Source organism: Nasonia vitripennis, chromosome 5, assembly GCF_009193385.2.
Source record: "Nasonia vitripennis strain AsymCx chromosome 5, Nvit_psr_1.1, whole genome shotgun sequence".
Lineage (NCBI taxonomy): Eukaryota > Metazoa > Arthropoda > Insecta > Hymenoptera > Pteromalidae > Nasonia > Nasonia vitripennis.
In genome coordinates, this window is record NC_045761.1 from 17,208,030 (window position 1) to 17,228,711 (window position 20,682).

General features: G+C 48.4%; 1 protein-coding gene across 12 annotated transcripts in view; it reads left to right on the top strand.

Annotated features, from left to right (window-relative positions):
* Positions 1-20,682, top strand: part of LOC100118639 (tensin-1) — a 149,511-nt gene that overhangs the window by 75,755 nt on the left and 53,074 nt on the right. Inside the window, exon 1 of one of the 12 annotated variants that reach the window (XM_031932734.2) lies at positions 2,417-3,347. The exons of the other annotated variants lie outside the window; for them this stretch is intronic. Coding sequence (XP_031788594.1) covers positions 3,321-3,347 — 27 coding nt within the window. The 5' untranslated portion in view covers positions 2,417-3,320. Of the gene's footprint in view, positions 1-2,416; positions 3,348-20,682 lie in introns of those variants that run through there. 12 annotated transcript variants of the gene reach the window in all.

Sequence of the window (20,682 nt, forward strand, 5' to 3'; positions counted from 1 at the left end):
AGAGAGAGAGAGAGAGAGAGAGAGAGAGAGAGAGAGAGAGAGAGAGAGAGAGAGAGAGAGCGCGACTATAAGCTTCCTCATCGTGACCTCGCGTTATATGCAACTTGCTGCTCCTTTTTTCCAGTCTCGAGAGGAAGAGAGATGGAGCGAGAGACCATTACACGTACAGTCGTATACGCGCGCATACACACATAGAGTCGATCTATCCTTCTCGCGGCCGTAAGGAAAGCAGCGCGTGGGTTAATGCGAACCGACGCACCTGGTACACACACTCGACGACTGCGCGTCTGGTTTCCCCGGTTCTTGCGGCCTGTTTACAAAACCCGAAGTGCGAGAGAGAGAGAACCCCCGCTATGGTAACCGCGACTTTCGTACTTGGCGAGGACGAGGTGTACTGCTGCTGCTGCTGCTGCCGGTCGATGCACCGCGTGGATATGCGATGCAGCTACCGTGTGCTCCTGCTGCCGCTGCTGGCTATCGAGGATGAGGTGACATTGTTTCCTGGATGTCGCGCGCGATCCGATTTTTCCCCCGAGCTGGGCTTATTGTTTGCGAAGGCTAGCGGTTTTCGTAGTACGCCGCGTGGGATAGGGATCGATTGTTCTATGCGGCTCGTGACGTCACGTACTCTAAGCGACGATTGAAAAACGTACGATGCGAGAACGTTACGCGAGTTATTACGCTTCGCAATCATCGAGTTCTTTTTCAGAAAGAGGCAGCGCGTCGTACTTTCTCGGAAATTCCGAAAGACTCAAGGTCGCCTCAGCTCGCGAAAGAAAAAAACACAACAACGCGCGCACACGATCGTCCGTCCGTCCGTCAGACCTCACCGCCAGCTCGACTCATCCTCTCCCTCTTCCTCTTCGTTCAAATAAAGGAGCGTCTCGTGTAATCAGCTGCCCGCGTGCGCACACACACACCGCCCGAAAAAGCAAAGAAAAAGCTAAACTCTTGCTCCCCTCTTCTTTCTCCGTTCACATCCCTGTATTTTCTCTCCCGAAGCCTACGACGATGACCGCAAATTAGAGCCCGCGAAACTTTCGCTAATGAGCCGTCTCTGATAATGGCTTGTACGTTTCTGCAGCCCAAGGCGGGCAGCTAATGATAAGCGCACTTCGAGTTTTCTCGATGACTGTATCACGAGCCGGAGAGCGACGCGCCGCGGGAAATTGAAACGCGATGCTTTTAATCTGAAGAGTGAGAGAGAGGAGAGTTTATTGGAGGCCTGAAGTGAATATTACCCGGTCATTTCAGCGAGTTAGTCGCTGTACGAGGATGTACTCGAGCTGTTCCGTGAAAGTGGCCGGCTTTCTGCAGTCGATTAATTAATAATTAAGAAAGTGATCCACGTGCAGTTGGTGAGCTCGAAAAAAGCGACGGCGTCACGTACCCACTGTCTTCCTCTCGCGCACGCAAATTGACGTTCGGCAGCGGAGACATCTCGGCACGTGTCGAAACCGCGCGCGAGAAAATCGATGACCGCGAGGGCTATAGCACTGCGTAACGGGATTCCCCTGGGGTCGAACACTGCCCACAATGGAGTAGGAGGACGTCTCCAAGACGATCCGACCCTCTTGCGCACACGTATACAGCATACGGAGAGACTGCGAAGTAGAAGAAGAAGAAGCTTCGCTCGGAGACGTAGAGAAAAACCGGCCGAGTCTATATACGTAGAGTCGCTCGCGCCAATGACTTCCTTCTCGGTAATCCGGAGAATCGACGGGCTTCGCGGATAGAGGAAACGGTAAAACGAGGGGTAGCTGAGAAGATGCAGCCCCGTATACGCTGTCGAGATTTTCGACCTGGAGTCGAATTAATAGCAGCGATCCGTGTCGCATCGATCGGACAGTAGAGGGAGAGCTTTCAAGCTGATTAAGCTCCAGCAAGGGTTATCCTGATTTTCCAGTTCAAGGCCAGCAACGGGGTGTGGGATCGATCCGTTTCAATTAGCCGCTCGCAACGACACGTCCACGGCTTTTATTCTAGGAGCTTTCATCATCCGAATGAAAGCTCGACTAGAAAAAAAACAGGAGCAGCACACGTCGATAAAAGTTTTTTGACCCACCAACCAGATCGAAAGCAGCCCCGAGGGGTGCAGCGGGCAGCAAACGCCTGAAACGTCAATTCCCGGCGCTTGCGAGAAAATCAAAGGGTAGCGCGAAAAGTCAGCCGGTTGGCGTGTACAATATCCTCGAGGCATCGCTCTAATCCTTCAGCGTAAATGGGGCGCACGAAAGACACAAGAGTCTCTCTCTCTCTCTCTCTCTCTCTCTCTCTCTCTTTCTCTGTTAGGGCAGCGGCGCGGCAGCTATTCGTCGTTCGACCGCCTCTACCTGCGGTCTACCAACACTCAGCCGGCGCGACTCCGTATAGGTGTGCGCGGCGCGCGCGCGAGCGTAGGCTGCCGGCACATTCAGTCCGCGAGTAGCGCTCCGTGCCGGAGGACGTGCGTTGTGTGTGTGTGCCGGGGTTCGCTTCAGAGAGGGGTTTGTTTGTTTCGGCGCTTCTCTATCCGAGATGGGGATGAATGGACGGATAACGTGATGTGCGACCCGGCGCTCGGGGTGACGAGGTGAACTGCTCTATTATGGATTTGGTGGACTGCGGCAGCGGCGTCACGTGAATTGAAACGGGGGGAGTTATATCGGCGGAGAGTTTGCCGACGACGTTCGCTCATTGTCTCATTCAGCAGTCGGCTCTAATAACAAACACGCGGACAGCGAAAGAGAGAGAGAGAGAGAGAGAGAGAGAGAGAGAGAGAGAGAGAGAGAGAGAGAGAGAGAGAGAGAGAGAGAGAGAGATAACTCTCAATAAAAAAGCGCTTGCAGCCTTATCCCGGCGGCGGCGTTGCGTCGTGCGTATAAGGCGCGAGTGGCACAGAGGCGAACGAACCGAGAAGAAGAAGAAGAAGCTGCTGCTGCTGTGGCGGCAGTTAGTGCGCGATCGAAGCCGGCCGATAGCTTTGATCATCGCTTCGGCTCGCCCGAGAGCTTCTGCTGCTGTGTGTGCGAGCACGTGTGTCCGCCGAAACCGAACCGAGCGCAATGCCGATCTTTTTTTTCTCTCGACTCTCCTGCAGTGAAGTGCATCGGGATTAAAATCGTGCGGATGTGCGTAAATAAGCGAGAATTAACTGGTGTTCGAATTCGAATGTGAAGTGCACTATACAGCGCGAAGGAGAGCGATCGGTAGATGTCAACCGGTGAAAATCGGCAGAGCAGAAAGAGAGTAGGACGACGACCTTGTCCCCGTCGCCGAGTTAGCGGAAGAAGAGGATCCGCGCCGAGCGGTAATGGGATACTACCGGAGGTGACGGCAAGATGAACGGTCACCGCTCCTCCAGCGAGGTACACATTATATATTATACCGATCCCCGGCGAGTTTCTTCTCTCGCTCGCTCGCTCGCTCTCCGTGTGCCACCTTTTTTGCAAAAGCCGCCGGTGTATAGAGCGAGCGAGTGCTCTTTTACGATTGAGGAAGGAAAAGGCGGACGTTGAAGCATTGCGCGCAGGCTTTAAGCTCTTTTTCGCAAGCGCGGAGCGCGCGGGAACGTATTTATTATACGCGCGCGGTTATTCAGACTCAGCGATCGGTATAGGAGTGGATAGCCGTTTAGCGGGAAATGAGGCTGCCGATGCGGAAAAAACGCGTAACGATTTTTGGAATGTCACGGGCGGAAAATAATATCTCATTTCGAGGGTCGCCGCCGCGCGGATCGGTATGCGAGCGCTTTTTATTTCTCGAGTTGTAAATTTGCCGACTTCGCTTCTCTCTCCGCTTCTCCCTTTCCATCAACGAATCTCTCGTCAGCTCGACGAAAAAAAATTCACTCGTAAAATTTCGCCCGGTTCATTTCTCGAGGCTGCTGCTGCTGCGGGACAAAAAGAATAAAGCTTCATTTGAAAATGAGTTTGCGGTTACGATCCCAGCTCGTATACACGTCTGTTATTCCGGTATTGTTATTCGCATAAATCACGCGGGCTCGTATTTTCTAAACAGTCTCGAGGGTCGCATAATTATTATTATCCAATTTGTAAATTCCTCGACACTCGGGAAACGTTAAAAAATGAGAAAATCGTGCTACCTAAAATTCCGCACGGCAGCTTGGGATTCGCACTTTGTTTTCTCCGACTGGGCTTCTCGCCTCCTCTTCTCTGTAATACCGTGTGTGACGAATACCCCTTTGCACAACACACGGCGAACTCGGTGTCGGAAGCCCGCGTAATTTGAAAAGAGGGCCCTCTCGGGCTTCAACATCAAAAAGATAAGACCGCCGATTAGATAAGAACAGCCGCTGCGCATGCGCGCGACAAAGTTCGCGCCTTTTAAACTGCCCCCGCACCGGCATTGTTCGGAGAAAAATCTCGCGGGAGAGAGAGAGAGAGAGAGCTGGAGAGAAGAAAGGCCTCTTATGAATTCGCGGAGGCGGTATGTGTGTGTGTGTGTATATATATGTGTGTGTATGACGCTACCGGTATGCACCTGAGAGACAACACTGCGAGAGAATCCGTGTTGTGCGCGCGGCTTCCGGCTACTTACACGAGCGATCGGACACTATTATACTCGAGATGATGCGGGGGCGGCTTATCGCGATCCACGAGCCGCATATTTCGCGCGGCTAATTCCCCTTTAATTCCAAGGGGCTCTTCCTCTCTCTCGTACTCGCGTATGAAAAATGCGCGGCTTCCCACGCGCACACGTTGCGTAAAGAGGCGAAACTAGCTGTACACGCGCGGACCTTTTGCACACATTTGCGGCGGAGCAAATAGGATTCTGGCCGAGCAAACGAGCGCGCGAACTTGAAAAGGGATCAGCGCCGCCGCAGTCGTACTTACGGGTGAACGAAGACGTACAAAACAGCCGAGATTACTCTGTTTCACCTTGCCTCTCTCTGGCTTGCGAATGTCAATTAATTAAGCGCGTAATTATCGACCGATTTATGGGCCGCTCGCTATTTATTTCCGATTTATCTCGAGAGAGCGGCGACTTTTCTGCTCCCCTATGGATGCTTGTATCCGCGATTTATCTGTCCGTATAGAGCTCTGTATGTGTGTGTGTGATACGATCGCGATCTCACTTTGTTTTCTCCGACTGGGCTTCTCTATCTCCAGCGGCGTATCGACAATCAATTGACTATTATAGAATTACTCGGGGTGTGGGTTTCTCCCGTGCAGTACAAGCCGCCACAGGCGAGACTCTATACCTTATAATTTCGTTCTTTGCCCCGTCCAATTAACTTTCCGATTTTTTCGTCCACGCGCAGTAACGCATTACACTGTATACATCCCTTATGCCCGTCGGATAACGATAAATACACGCGCGCACGGCTGCGGTTATTGAAACGCGCTCTCGCTTATAATCTCCGTTGTTATGACACATGAATAAATCGCCGGCGCTAATTATAGAATCGCTCGAGATTAATATAGAATAAAACTCGGCGGCGACTTTCTCCGTATATACGTTTCTGCGATTCGGACGGAGAAACGAGCATCGATACGCGCGTATCGGAGAAATTATCGAGACAGATTAGCGTATAATCATAACAAGGCGCTCCTCGTCTAAATTTCTCCGCGTTCGGCCCGAATCCCCGGGGATCGTTGGATAGTTTTACCTCCCGCGGCAACGATCGATACGGTAAATCCTCCGAGAGCTGCTCGGCATTAGCATCGAATCGTTAAAAAAGAAACTTTCAAGCTGCCAACGTAGCGGCCATTAATAGTCGAGTGTCTCTCTACGTCTGACCGCACGAGGCGGCCGGAAGTGCAACAAGATAACGCAGAGGCGACGTATGAAAAACAAGCCGGTCGCGTGTATTGATTTATTTGTGCAGCAGTCGCCGGCCCGCGATGTTCGCCCGAGAGAGAGAGAGAGAGAGAGAGAGAGAGAGAGAAAGATATCGCGTGCGTTACGTGTCCGAGAGAGGCTCGAATTGCACTCTTTTTTTCCGAAAGTTTGCCGGAGATAAAACGAGACGTCAACGGTGTTTGTGTTTATATAGATAGAGAACTAAATATAGCCGCGCGCGGATTCCTTTTAGAAAGTGTAGCTGCAGCAGCACTGCGCATTCCTCGCAATCAGCTCGAATTCGAAATCGAGCTTACTCTAAATCCATAAATCAATTGTTCCTTCGAGGCGGACGAGTGTGTGTGTCTAAAGTAAGAGTGTTTACTCCGGGACACGAGCGTCGCGCCACCGTGGATAGATAAGCCAAGCTAGAAAACCGTCGTGCGCGCGGGTTTTCGCGAGCGCTCTCTATTCGTATCGCCGCTAAAAATTTATGCCGCAGTCAGGCCAGTTTCAATTTATTCCCGCGATAATTTCTCGTTTATTTCTTTCTCGTCGCGCTTGACAAAGTGAAAACGCAGAGACTTATGCGTGTGTACGTATATAGGGGTTTTATTATATGGGGAGTATGTGTACTTTTTTCTGACATTTGCCGGGAGAGGATACGAGGTGACATAACGCGGGGCATTTTCATGGGCGACACTCGGCTTTATTACGCTCGACGTTAAACAGGCTGCGGTTCTGCGGGAAAAATTGTTTTACGAGCGATTCTAATTTATTAATTTCGACGCGCATCGTAATAAAATTTCCTGAGTGCGCGCTAATGGAAGGAGTAATTCATCGGCCTGATCAAAACAGAGACGATGAATCGCGAGAATTCCGAGTGCGTCCGCCAACAACATCTTCCTCGGCAGCGCACAAAGCGACGAGTATAAATTCATCGGCCATCGTCTCTCGGCATTACACACCTCTCCCGCGCGCTCGTTCTTACCTCATAGCATCACTTATTCACAAGGAATTCCACCCAGCAGCAGCCACAGTAGTTCTCCTCCTTCTCTCTCTCTCTCTCTCTCTCTCTCTCTCTCTCTCTCTTCGGCCCGAGTCAAGTGCATCTCTGCAGAGCTCTGGTCCCTCCTCCGTCTCACGCCCGGAACTTTCGGGGAACTAGAGCGCGGCGGAAGCCGTTCCGTTTCCGCTTTTTGCCAGCGCGCAGTCTGCAGCAGCTATATAACACCTTCCAGCAGCGGGTTTACTGCAGCAGCGCCGGGAGCTGAAGACGCGAGTTGCTGCAGGGTCTTGAAGCGGATCCTTAAGGAGGATCGTAAACGACCTGCATAGAATTGATTCGCCATGCAGCCGCGCGCGCGCACGTCACGATTATTCTCACGGACGCGAGAACGAGAGGCTCGTTTAGCGCACGAGCTCTTCGTTAATTCAGACGTCTTGTCGCGCGGCACTTTCGATTCCAATCGACACTCGTACTCGCGTGTAAGACCAGGCCTTTTTTCCCCTCCGTCGCGCGCGGGATGAAGTTGTCGAGTCGTTTCGAAAAAATTCTCAAAGGCATTCCTAATGTCGTATAGACGCGCGCGTGCAGCCTCTGCGCGGAAAAAATAAAGAGTATCGGGCGAGAGAGCCCCCGAGCGACAGGCGCGCTTAATCATCGGGCGAAATATAAATCAACGCTGCCGCGGCACACGCGCGCGGCGCAAGAGATCATCGATGTCGCCTTTTACGACTTCATTTATATCACGAAGAGAGAGAGAGAGAGAGAGAGAGAGAGAGAGAGAGAGAGAGAGAGAGAGAGAGAGAGACGATCGCCGAGGGGTCATGAATTATACACGCGGCAGCTGCGCTTTCCCGCGCGCGGAAAAATGATGCATTCGTCGGAATCGCGTAGAAAGAGAGAAACAGAGAAATGCCCGATGAATATTAATGCGGCGGCGTTCGAGGTCAAGTCATTAGCATTATTAAATCGCGGGAGAGTGCTCCCGCTGAAAGCTACGTGTGCGGAGCCCTTTAACCCTTTGCTGATTTTTCTGGGACTGTATCGTGTGCGATGATTTTTAATGAAAGCCAGGGACTATGCGGTATGTATTCTTTCAGCGAGGATGTGTGTCGTGACTCGTGGACACTTCTTTTCTCGGAGTTAGTGAGTTCGCGTTTTCTCGGTATTGGTATAGCTATGGAAGAGCAAAGAACGTCAAAATGCAAATTACAGAGCTCTGCGCGTGTCTCTCATAAGCTAAAGAGGTAGAGAAGTAGCTCCTGGCGTAAAAAAGAAAGGATTTCTTGGTACGTGATTGATGACGAATTCCGATACTCGTCGCAATTTATTGAAGGCGTTATTCCAACGATCTATTTATAATTTACACCCGAGCTGCGCAGAACGACGACGTTTTTACCGTCATCGTTATAACGACGCGCATAACTCAAAAGAAATGACTCGCTGGGAAAACGAAAAAGGAAAATTACGTGTATCAAGCGGAGAAAAGAGAAAACAATAGATCAATTCCGCGGAAGGGTGTTGACTCGGTTTCTCTCTCTCTCTCTCTCTCTCTCTCTCTCTCTCTCTCTCTCTCTCTCTCTCTCTCTCTCCTGAGACATCGGCTGACCTCGATGCTCGCTCCGGCGAAACGCCTCTGCATTTTTGCGCATCGCTCCTCGAGGCAAAGTTTCTCGCGAGAGAGAGAGAGAGAGAGAGAGAGAGAGAGAGAGAGAGAGAGAGAGAGAGAGAGAGAGAGAGAGCAAGCGCGAAAATTAAGTAGCTGCTTTTACTTAGCTAATAACGTGTTGCAAGAGAGCTCAAAATGAGATTCATGCGGAACTCGGCGACAGCCTGAGTAATCGCGAAGTCGTTTTTCTCTTTCGGCTGGGTAGTTCTTTTTGAAAAATATTGCCTGCACTACGTGTATCGTTGCATTTTTACACTGAGAGAAATAGTGCGTAAATTTTACTATATGTTCATGATAATTTACTGGAAAGTTTGGTAATCTTGTCACAGACTGACGAAACTGACCTTTTTACTAGATTTATATCAATTTTTACTAAACTTCCATATAAAATTTACCATACTCAATAGGAAAAATTAACAGAAACTATAGTGAAAATCGCTAATGTATGAATTTTTACCTGACAGTATAGTAATTTTTAATAGAACGTATAGTACTTTTCATCTGAAAATCGGAACTGATGCGTATTTACGCGTTATGCGCATGCGCGTTTAGCAAACATGGCGGCCGCGAGAAGAAGCACCTGAAAATAAGCATCATGGCAAGACTCGACTTCAGAGCAGCAGTTTGAAGCCGGTGCTGTTTCAAATAAAGTCAAACTGTTTTGTGTGCTGCCGCTAGGGGGTGCACGGGAAATAAAACCCGCAAGCGGTAAGAAGTTAGCTCAGTTAGTATATAAGTCCGTTTAGAAAGCCTGTTGTAACAATTGCGAGCGTATAAGCATATGTACTGCGAATTGCGAATATGTATAATAATTAAGCGTTTAGTTGTAGGAAATGTATCTAGGTTAGCTTAATGTCTCTAAAAATCAACTGCGGCGAGTGAATCGATAATGTTCTCTGAATTAAGTGCGTTAGGAGAGTAACCCTCCATAACCATACAAATTTAGAGCCATATAATAATTGAAAATAATTTGTCCACTATGTGCATTTTTATATTTAATTTAGTCAAGGTAAAAATTACTACTCAGTGTAGTAAAATTTATAGTTTTATAAAATTTACTATACAGTTTAGTAAAAATTACTAGACTGTCAGTCTGTGAGTGGATTACCAAACTTTTTATTAAAATTTCCTATCCAGTATAGTAAAATTTACTATAAATTTCTCTCAGTGTATACGTGGATTTCTCGCAGCAGTCTGTTTTCCGAATTCCGACGTCACTATTGTTCCGCTGTTAATTAAATTGAAGACTGTCTTGTGTTGGTAAACCGTTCGACGATTTTTATAATTCGTCTTATGCACATATAACTTTTTCTACAGAAATACAAAAAGGATGCTGTGAGATGTGGGCACACATGTTTAAAGTTTAAAACGCTCCAATGACATTTTTACATTTTTGGATGATTACCATTTTTTTGTGAAATGTGTCCAATCACAACTTTGTACGCGTACGCGTCGATTACGCGGTCCAACTTTAAAATGGCCCTTCTCCCACCGGTGAAACTCACTGAGCTTCTGGCCAGCGAAGATAGGTGGCGCATAGGTACTTTCTTCTTTCCCCCATCTTAATCTGCGAAGACACCGTATATATAGGGGTATGTCACACATGCCAACACTATCTTTTAGGAATGCTTACATACAAGCTCAGCTCAGAGAGTGTATTGGTTCCCAGCCTCAAACTCGTGTTAAATGTATATCTATATACATGCTTACGGACACGCTCTTGCATGTGTGAGTAGGATCCACACGCCCTCTAGGTTGAGATTGTTTGTGAGAATTCCTAATTCCTGAGCCGCTTGTGCTAAAACTGCTATACCTATATATGGCTTGCTATAACAGAATCATCTCGAGACGATTTCGCACATCCTCAATATCTTGTTTTTATGCATCCTTCTTCGGTATTTTTGCTTCGAAACAAATTCGAGTACCGCCGCTGCCCTCAAACGCAAATCTTCGGATCTATTTCACCCGAGCGTCCCTCGCGATACCGAGTATACTCCCGTCCACAAAGAAATATCGTCGATGTTCTTGTCAACGTAAAAGAATACACGAGGTATGGAGCACAAAAGAATTCCCAAGCGCGAATTAACAGCTCGTATACACACGACTGCACAATAACAGCCAGCGCGACGGATCGAGCGCAAGCAAAAGGAGTCGACTCGATCGTTACTCGGCTCGATTCTCCATTATGTGCCCGCGGGGAGAAAATTTGACAGTGAACGGACAGTGCCGCTCCTCTCGATCGGCTCTCTAATCATATTAAATTGTTTTGTTGCGCTCGCGAGGGACAAGCTTCTCACGCGTCGCGCCGGCATTCGAATTAATACGTCGCCGGGATGCTTTCTGTGCGTCTCGAATTACGGCTTCGAAAAATTCTGCATGTTAATGTTGATTTACGATCGACCGGCTGTATTTACACTTTCTTACGTTATGTTATACGCGCGAGCTATTGATGCGATTAAAGCTTACGAAAATTACCGCTTGACGTTTTATCTCTCGCTACATATATACACGTACGTTGCGACACGCGCGGATTGAGTTTGATTGTAGCCCGCCGTATACGGAGTGATAAGTATTATTGCGCGGCGTTATTGAATCGATGAAAAAATTAGAAAAAAAAGAAGCGAGACTTCAATCGTCGCCGACGGCCGTAATTGAGGTCATTTTTCTATCAGCGTTATGAGCGCGCGCGTCTAAGGTCGCGAGCGCTTAAATTGTAACACTTGTGTTTATGTTTAGCGCTGTTAGAGACGTTACTTCACTGCTCGTTATGCACACGCGTATATCGTGATTTCTCAATACCGCCTCTATCTGTCCTATCGGCATTTGAACGCCATGCCAAAGTGCACATTTATTAAACTCGACGAGCTGTGCAGCGAGGCTAAGAAAGTAATTTCGCCGTCGAGGGAAGAAACGCAATATCGAACGCCGTAATGAGCAATGAAATTCAAGCCGCGCCGGTAGCCACTTTTCCACCAAGATATCGTATCCACCAATAAAACAATGAGCCATACTCTCGTATAACCGGGCGATCCTTCGCTGTGGAAAAAGAAAGCAATATCGAGCGCGAATTCTAATTGCTGGTATAGGAATAATAATGCGCCGAACTTTCTCGTTAGACATGAAGAAAGAAAGAGAGAGAGAGAGAGAGAGAGAGAGAGAGAGAGAGAGAGAGAGAGAGAGAGAGAGAGAGAATTGCGCCTCCGGCAGCTCTCAGCGACGCGCGACGACTGTAAATCTTCGCCGAGTTTTATCTGCGAGCGCAGACACACGGCGTCGGGAAAAATAAAGGTAGTCGAGTTTTCATGGCTACCGGCGGCGAATTTTTCCCTTCGAATAAGGGACTAGCAATATACAGCATATAGGCTCAGGTGCGAGAGAGAGACTTAATTAAGCCACTCGCAGTTATACGCTCAGCTGTCGTTGCCGGGCTAATCTTGATGCCGCGAGTATATACAGTATAGGTGTGAAAGTCGTCGTCGAAGGTCCGCCGCGTCGTAACATCCATCATGTCCCTCCAGTGTCATAATTTGCGTATCATTGCGTTCTCCGCGGCGACTCTTGCTAAATCATATAAGAAAGCAAACAATCACGAGCGCTGGGGCGTAATTTATGAAATTACGAACCTTATAGAGTCACGTCTAGCCGAACAAAAAGCGCCGGATAATTTATCATCGTAAACTTCTCGTCCGCGTGTACATACAGGTCGATTATCACGCGACGAAGGTTCGATGTGTGTCTGTATACAAATTTGTTATACATTCTCGTGCGCCGCCGACAACAAAAGAAGGCCAAGGAGCAATTAGCCTTACGTAAAGCGGCGCGCGAACGAACGTAAATCTTCGTCGAAGCGCTTTGTTGCTCGGATTCGCTCCGACTAAAAATCGAAGACTCCCTTCGGGCACACGTATACGCATACGATTATCTCCCAAGCTGCACAGCCGCATAAATACACTCCCGTTACAAGCCTATACATATAACGTAATTGCAACGTCGTCGTCGTTGGCGCTAATCGTGACTCATAATTGCCGGGTCGCGCGATCGAGATTATACGGATTCGTCGCTGATGATCTATACCGCGTAGGATTGAGGCGCGAAAGCCGCGTGGGAGGTCGCACGGAGCCGATGAATGAATTCCTTTTTTTGCGCTACTCGAGCGGGCGAGCTAGCGCATGGGTCTCGTTTTATCGGGAGCTGCTACGGGAAATGGATCGGATTACTGTCTCCGCGAGATTAATAAGCTGCTGAGTTTTAGAAAGTCTGTCGGGGGAATTTTTTAATTTCCTCGTATATAATCTCTCTCTCTCTCTCTCTCTCTCTCTCTCTCTCTCTCTCTGTCTCTCTCTCTCTCTCTCTCTCTCTCTCTCTCTCTCTCTCTGTGTCTCTCGGGGCTATACATATACGTATGCGCGCGCGATGTTTAATTAATTTTGTTGCCGCGCGCGTGGCTGCTGCAAAGTTGCGCGGAATCCGAGAGGCGAATGTTAATTAGCGCAAAAGTACGGCGCGCGCGTGTAATAGACGACAAAACTCTGTATCGCGTCGTGCGGTTACTTTAACGACGACCGGGGAAAGATATTGTTAGAGAATTATTGCAGTCGTAAGGCTAAATTAATGCATCGTAAACGTCCGAGCCAACTCTCCTCTCTCTCCGCGCGGATGAAATTGTTTTCTACCGCGCGCGCTGAGATTGATCATCAGCATAATCATCATCACGTGAGCCTATGTGGAAAAATTTCAGGCCCGCAAAATCCCCTAAAGACCGTGTACTCTCCCGAAGCTCTCAAAAACTGCCGACGCACACGGAGAAGGAGAAAAAAAAGCTCTCTGCGCAGCTTAGATATTATTCCGGCGGTGGCGGGCTAATAACCGCGCAAAAAACCTCGAGTCCGCCATCGTAAATCTGCAATGCGTCTCGGCTGCAGCAGAAGACTGACTGGCACGCTCGTCCTCGTGGCTGAGTCTTGACGACCTTGAGGAGAGCAGGCCGCCTCGGGCGGCTGTATACTCCGCCGGAGCCTCTTTCTTTCTTCTTCTTCTTCTTCTCTTCTTCCTTCGCGCGCGGAGCGAGGATTCTTCGTTCTTCTTTTGCGCCGCTCCGGCTCTCGCGTGCTGTACGGCTTGACTTTGCACTTTCGCGTGCGGCCGCGCATGTAAAAACAGATTATATGCAGATTGCCATTGCCCCCGGTGTAATTTATTCGAGGACCGCTACGTGGCTCTGTGTGTGTGTGTGTGTGTGTGTGTGTGTGTGTGAATAAGCGCGAAAATATCTGGGTCTGACGGATAAGACAATGCGCTGCATTTGAATTGGTGGCACATTTGGTGCTTCTTGTACTTGGTCTGAGAGAAAGAGCCGAGTGGCGGCGGCGCTGGAATTTCTCGGGAGATATTGCTGTAATAATTCGGAGCAGCAGCGGCGGTGTTATTAACGTTTTGTTGAATTAATTTCCCCCAGCGCTGCTGCTGTCTTCGCTTTCCAACCTGCAATTGAACGCATTACGAATAAATAATAATACCAGTTCTGATGCGCAGCGCAGCGCTCAGGTCGTGCAAACATTGTGTCTGTCGAATTGAAATGATATACGTGTGAATTTCGCTTCTTTATTACGGATGAGAGCGTTGTGTTCGAGCGATATTATTCATAACTCCGAGCTGCGCTCGCGCGAGGGTATTAAATTGATTAATATTTCGCGGCTGCTGTAATCAAGTCGCTTTTATAGCGGCGATTTATCGTCGTACGACTCGGCTGATGAATTCGTCCTTTGAGTCGTCGCAGCTTCATTTTGTTTAAACAAAATCGGAGCCCTCCGAAAATCACGGGCACTTCTCACCTGCAGTCATAACTGTATCTCTCGCGTCTCGTCGAGAATTTACGAGTACAAGGCCGTAAAAGTTATGCTCGCGACTATATGAACGCGTGCGTGCTCTAGAGAGACCCGAGAGCAGAGCATATAGTCTTGGGCAATATCCCCTGCACTCGAAGCATAAACGGAAAGCAATAGCGCTGTATGCAGCAGCGCAGCGGTGGCGGCAACACACAGGTATATAATCTTCGGGCGTATTTGGGTCAGTGTGCTGAGTCTCGCTCCCGCCTTATCGAGCCTGGAAATTCAAAGCCCTCTCGACGAGCTTATCGATCCACTCCGTATCAACACCACCCACGCCTCCGCATAGCCCGCTATATACACACCTATACTACTATATATAGATAATATGCGCAGACGACGAGCAATTTCATTCACGGCTCTTCTTATATGCGCGAGTCGATCGAAGCGCCGCTAATTAGTTGACCAAGGGACTTTGACCCTGACGCTATATACGCATGTGTGTGTGTGTGTGTAGGTCTATCGAAGCCCGGGGAAGATTCCTCTCTCTCTCGGCGCTCGGGCGCGCATAAATTTGAATAATTTTCACGGAGATGTTTTTCCTAATTGTACTCGCTCTCACACGTGCGCACGCGTGTGTACATACTTCGAGAACAAATATCGCCGAGAGGATGAACCGAGGAATGCCGCCGCGCTGAGTGATTCTCTGTTAGACCTTTTTCCTTATTCCGAACAAACATAAACGGCCGCGGGATTACCAATGTTTTCCGATGTGTGTATTTTAAGAACTATTCCCTTTCTGTTGCAGGTGAGTACAGGATCCGTGGGTCCATTAAAAACTCAGTGTACCTACCGTAAGTACACGGCTCATACATGCCTTCGAAATGCGTATTCTCGAACAAGGAGCGTTATTATCGTTACAACCGTAACACAATGGTCGCGTATCGCTGCATAAAGCATAGCGATTCTCCGCATTGGAAACAAAACCAGAATAAGAAAAGGACGAACAATGGTGCATACGGCCGATTTGTTTTTACTATTATTCAAATCGCGGATTACACAATAGGCCATTTTCGTCCTCATCCTTTCCCGCGTATGTGTAGTGTACAGCCGACGCGACTTTCGCGGATTTATGGCCATATAAACCTTCATAAGTGCAGAGGCAGCTGCAGCATCTCTTTCTGCATCCAGCGCGAGATGGTAATCTCTCGTAGACTCGCGCTAGAGAGACTCCACTATACCTACCGCACACTTGCTCAAACGGCCGATCGGCGCTCGATAAACGAATCGTGCCCATTAATATTTACTCGGGGAGAGAGGAGCCTAGCGCCGTGCGCCCAGAGCTTTTTACCTGAATTCTATTAGCCGCCCGAGAGGAAGAGAGAGCTTGTGTGGATTCTTTGTTTACATTCGCTGCGAGAGATACGATGGAAACGTCGGGGTTTCCGCGGCTCAATTCCGCGCCGTAAATCATCTTTTGTGATACGGGATATCGTCGTTGATATTTCGCCTTTTTCAATGCCAGCGTCCGGTAAAATACAGACGTTCCCAGGCGTTGAATAGAGTCGTCGAATCCAATAATAATTCCCCGCAGCGAGCCAGAACCGGAAACATACCTGCGCGTATCCAATAAACCCCGATTCTCGACTCTCCTTCGCGCGCGCACTTAGAGAACCAGTCGCGAGTCGAAGTGTAATAACGCGGGTTCGCGCCCACACGCAAGTTTTAACGATAACGCTCTCCCGCAAAATTTTATGTGTAATAATGGCTTCGTCGGGGGTATGACCGACTTTCCACGCGCATCGCGAGATTTTGCTTTTTCGCGCCGCGTTCTTGCAGTTATACGGCTCTCTCTCTCTCTCTCTCTCTCTCTCTCTCTCTCTCTCTCTCTCTCTCTCTCTCTCTCTCTCTCTCTCTCTCTCTCTCTCTCTCTCTCTCTCTCTCTGGAGTTGGCGGTTTACACGGCGCTATTTATGCGATTGCGTTCTATTTTAAAGTTTTTTTCTTTCGCGGGGCTATGTTCTCGGCTTTGTTTATCGTGACCTACCCTTTCATGCAAATATGATCGAGGCAGGAAGTGATGGATGTATTTTATAAACTCTTATATTAATAATGGAGCTGTTGCGTAACATCGCGAAGGCGACAAGCATAATAAAGTGGCGTAAATCAAAGATTAATCTTTTTTCAATACATTCAAATGCGCCGGAGAGAGAGATCTTTATTCTTAATCTGCCGGCTAAGCTATCACGGCCTGTCAATCATAAAGCCGTTTTACTCTCGCTGTTCTCTCTCTGTGTGCGCTAGCAGCACGTATACGTATACATACTCGTAAAAAAGGCTTTTTATGCATTCAGCGCACGCGCGCCGCCGAGAGAGATAAACTTTATCTCGTTGTGGACTAGATTTACTCGAATTTTATTGCCCGCGAGAGCGCGATTTTCCTCAAATATGCCGGGGCAAGAGGCGAATATCACTGCCTGCATAACTGCGCCGCTTAAAGAGCTGAAAGAGTAGAGAAAAAGAAAAATACGCATTTAAAAATCCTTCCCGCACATCAAAAGCGCCCACAGAAACCGCACTCATCTCTCGAGAAAAAGGATGGCCGCCGCCCGGTAGCGCGGTCCGATCCTCCCACACCGTGGCCGAAAAAACCTCGGAGCGCGCGAGTCCAGCAGCGCACGAACAAACCCGCTCTCTCTCTCTCTCTCTCTCTCTCTCTCTCTCTCTCTCTCTCTCTCAGTCGGCTAATCTCCGTAGCCGCAAAGCGTTTCTCGCCGGGGACAAAGCGGCCCGACAGAACCCCTCTCTCTGCCGCGAATCTCTTTTGTGTGTGTGTGTGTGTGTGTTTGCATGTCGGCGGCGGTGGATATAGAAAGGGGCCGTCGTCGCGGGGCGTGGGACGCGTGTATATTCCTTCTTCTTCCTCTTCTTCTTTCGCCGTGTCTTTTTAGCCTTTTTTGCGCTTCGACGCGCGTTTCGCGACGTGTGCTACGCTTACAGCTACACACACACACACGTGTGGGCAACTTTCTCCGAGATATTATACCGGGAGACGCGCGTTTCCGCGACGCGCACGCGAGAGCGTATGTCTCTGTTGCTGCAGCGCCGCGGCGCGATATGTTGTTGCGCGAACTTGTGGCTTCGAGTCTTGGACTAGGGGGTCTTTAACCTCGAGTCTCTGTTGTATATTGCTAGAATTGCTGCTGCTGCTGCTGCTGCTCTATTATGCGCGAGCGCGGCGGGCTTGAGAATTGGAAATTTGCATGCTTGGACTATGTGGGCTTTTGTCTGAGAAAAGCGTCGCTGCAGTGCTTGGAATCTGCGGCTTTGTTTTATCGGGGCGAACGTCTTTGTGCTAATGAACCCGTAAAAAACTAGATTAATTACCCCGGGATAATTAACATTTAATTTTAACGTACATACGTACGTGTGGATCGCTAGAGCGAAAGCAGTTTTGGACTGATCTTTTCATCGCCGCCTAAATTCTCAGTGTCTCTAGCAGGTGAATGTAGGTAGCGCATAGGCACTTTTCATTTCTCGCATGACAATGTGCGCGCCGAGTCTAGATATAGTGGTGTACCACCAATGCTAAAACTGCCTTGTTTGGCCCTACTACTTTCACTGCTCATGCTATAACATGCATTATTGATAGATTATTGCTCGTAAATACTAAAAATGTCGCTCCCATTGCCGTAATAATAATTTCTGATATATTGTTACCGATTGAAGTTACTCAACTGCTGAATTTAAAGATGGTCAATTATTTGTTTGACCAACGGTACGGTACAAGATCACGTTTTGCTTACTGATTCACAGAATTGGCAACTGATCCTCGTTCGGAAATCGTTATAATTAGGAACCGATTAATCTTGTTTCACTTCTAGACAATCGGAAACGCGAAAATCTGGCCTCAAATAATACTTTTTTATTATACAATAAAAAAGTCCATCTAAACATGAACACTAAAACGGATAGTCCACATTCATCGACTTTTCGTACACGAGGAAGCACACTAGCGTCCCGATGGGCCGAAATTAAAAGCATAGGTGCTCCCCTGGGAACTATAGTCGTCGAGTGATTTATCCTCTACCCCGAGACATAAAGACCCGGAGTCTATTACCCTTGAAGGGCTGGAAATGCAAATTCGTCAGAAAAATTGCGCTGCTCACAGCTTATACGACCCATGGCAGACAGAGTTTAACGTTCGAACGGTATAATGGAATACATATACAATACAACGCAGACGTGTTCGACGAATATTAAAGAAGAGAGATCGTTCGTTTCGATTATTGCTCACGTATAGGCATTTGACGACCGAGACACGAAAAGCCCATTTACGAAATATATAATAATAACATGTTATTGCCGATATTATTCCGGCACGGTTATACACATCTAGATTCCATATCCCTTTCCACATCACCTTACCGTATATCACCATTAGAGATAATGCTTTATCGCCGGCCGCGAGTTCACGATGTACCCAGCTAGATCCATTATATTTTTGTACGCGAACAGACACACAGATTTCTCTACACATGCATGTCAGCCTACATTCGACCGGATGAAAATTTCATTCTGAAATTGTCATTCGCAGAGCGAGCCGTACGGAGCAGGAGAAGCATTATGCTTTCTCCTCGAGCGCATTAAACACAGCGCGGGAGCCGAGAGCCGAGAGCGAGTATTGAAATGAGCGATAAGCATTGCCGATCTCCTAATAGCGCGAATTATACTCTCTTTCTTCCGATCATCTCGGGCTCTGTGTGTCGCGTATGAATAATTCATTTTTCCGCGAGTACTCTGCACTGCTGGTGAAATTCAAAGTCGATCGAGTCATCGATCAGTACACGCGCGAGAACGAGGGGAGCTAGCCCACGGGATGATCAATCATCGCGGAGCGCGAGGCGCATCGTTTCTCTTTCTCGCGAACGAGAGTCGATGATCAATGCCCCCGAGATCGGTACACTTGGCAGAACGAAGCTGCGTGTGCTTGTGCGTCTTGTGGTCTCGGCATTTTTACCCGCACCAGTGCAGCCGCGCGTGTGAGTTGACGCGTCCGATGTCTGCGGTGTCTTATACGCACGCGGCGTCTTTTATTTTTCGAGGAAATATAATAGATCTTGCGTAATCGCGAGGCTAGGAAAATTTATTCCGTGCCGAGAGTCGCTTCCTCATTATGAATTCCCTTACGACTCTGTCGGCTGCGTAAAACAATGACCATAACCAAGCGGGTATATAATGAAGGGTTGCGCCCGATTATGCGTGAGCGCGCGTCGAAGCGTGGATACACCAAACAACCCACACGCGCACGTATTCGCCGCCTCGATTCGTTACGCAAGCGATCTGCGCTTCCTTATCGCCGATTATTGACTTCTCTCCTCTCTTTGTCTGCCAATCGATTTTTTTCGTAGAAGAGGTCATGCTCCTACACAGACATACAACGCTTGTTGGGATAGACGAGGGATTATCTCTGATGTGCATACGACGATTCGTGTTACGATATCGCGTGTACCGCAGAACTGTGGGATAATTGCTCGGCGGAGTGCATATATATTGGCCTGGAATGTCTATCTCTCTTCGCAAGATGTCGACGATGATGTCAGGGGATCTGTTGTTTGTTTCTCGAATAGACCAACGCTATTTCCATCTTCCATCTGTATACTCGTGTGCGTTTACGAGTTCGCAGTTTTATTCGAATTTCGAGGTTCACTTTTAGCTACCGGTTCTCTCGCGTCGAACCTCTTATTAATAGCTCGTGCGTGTGTGTGTATGTGCAACTCTCATTTTATTATACACAAGCACGCGAGGGAAAACGGTCTGCTCGATACACTCGTTACATTATATAGCAGCAAGAGCCTCGGCTAAATGAAATCGTTATTATTATTTTACTGTTATTATCTTGCTGGGCACATATTTATTACAACATTATCGATTGTATCCAATAAAAAGCACACAAACGCACGTACACACGCGGACAATCTCGACGATCGTCGCAGCGATTACGAGAGAAGTTGCTCAGCGAGTCCGCGCGTCGTCGCGGTGCAGAGTCCACTTTAGTGGATTTTTACTTCCGCGCGATCGATATTGTAAGCGGGAATAAAAATCCACGATGCGCGTGATTGGCCTCTAGATGCGCATTGTCTGCTCCGGAGAAGTGTCCCATCCATGGAGGATCGCGGAGAGTGTACATATCGTCCGTTCCTGTGTATACAGAAAGTAGAGGAATCAAAATTACAAATGTGAAGATAGGGCGCAATTTCGTCTGGCCAGACACGGCGTTTTCTACTTAATGGACGAGCGTTTAAACTTCCGGAAACGCGCGGCGAGATGTAGTTAATTTTTACTTTGAATAAAGAACTTAATCTAAAGAGCATGGCACACGACGGAGAGTCGTCCGC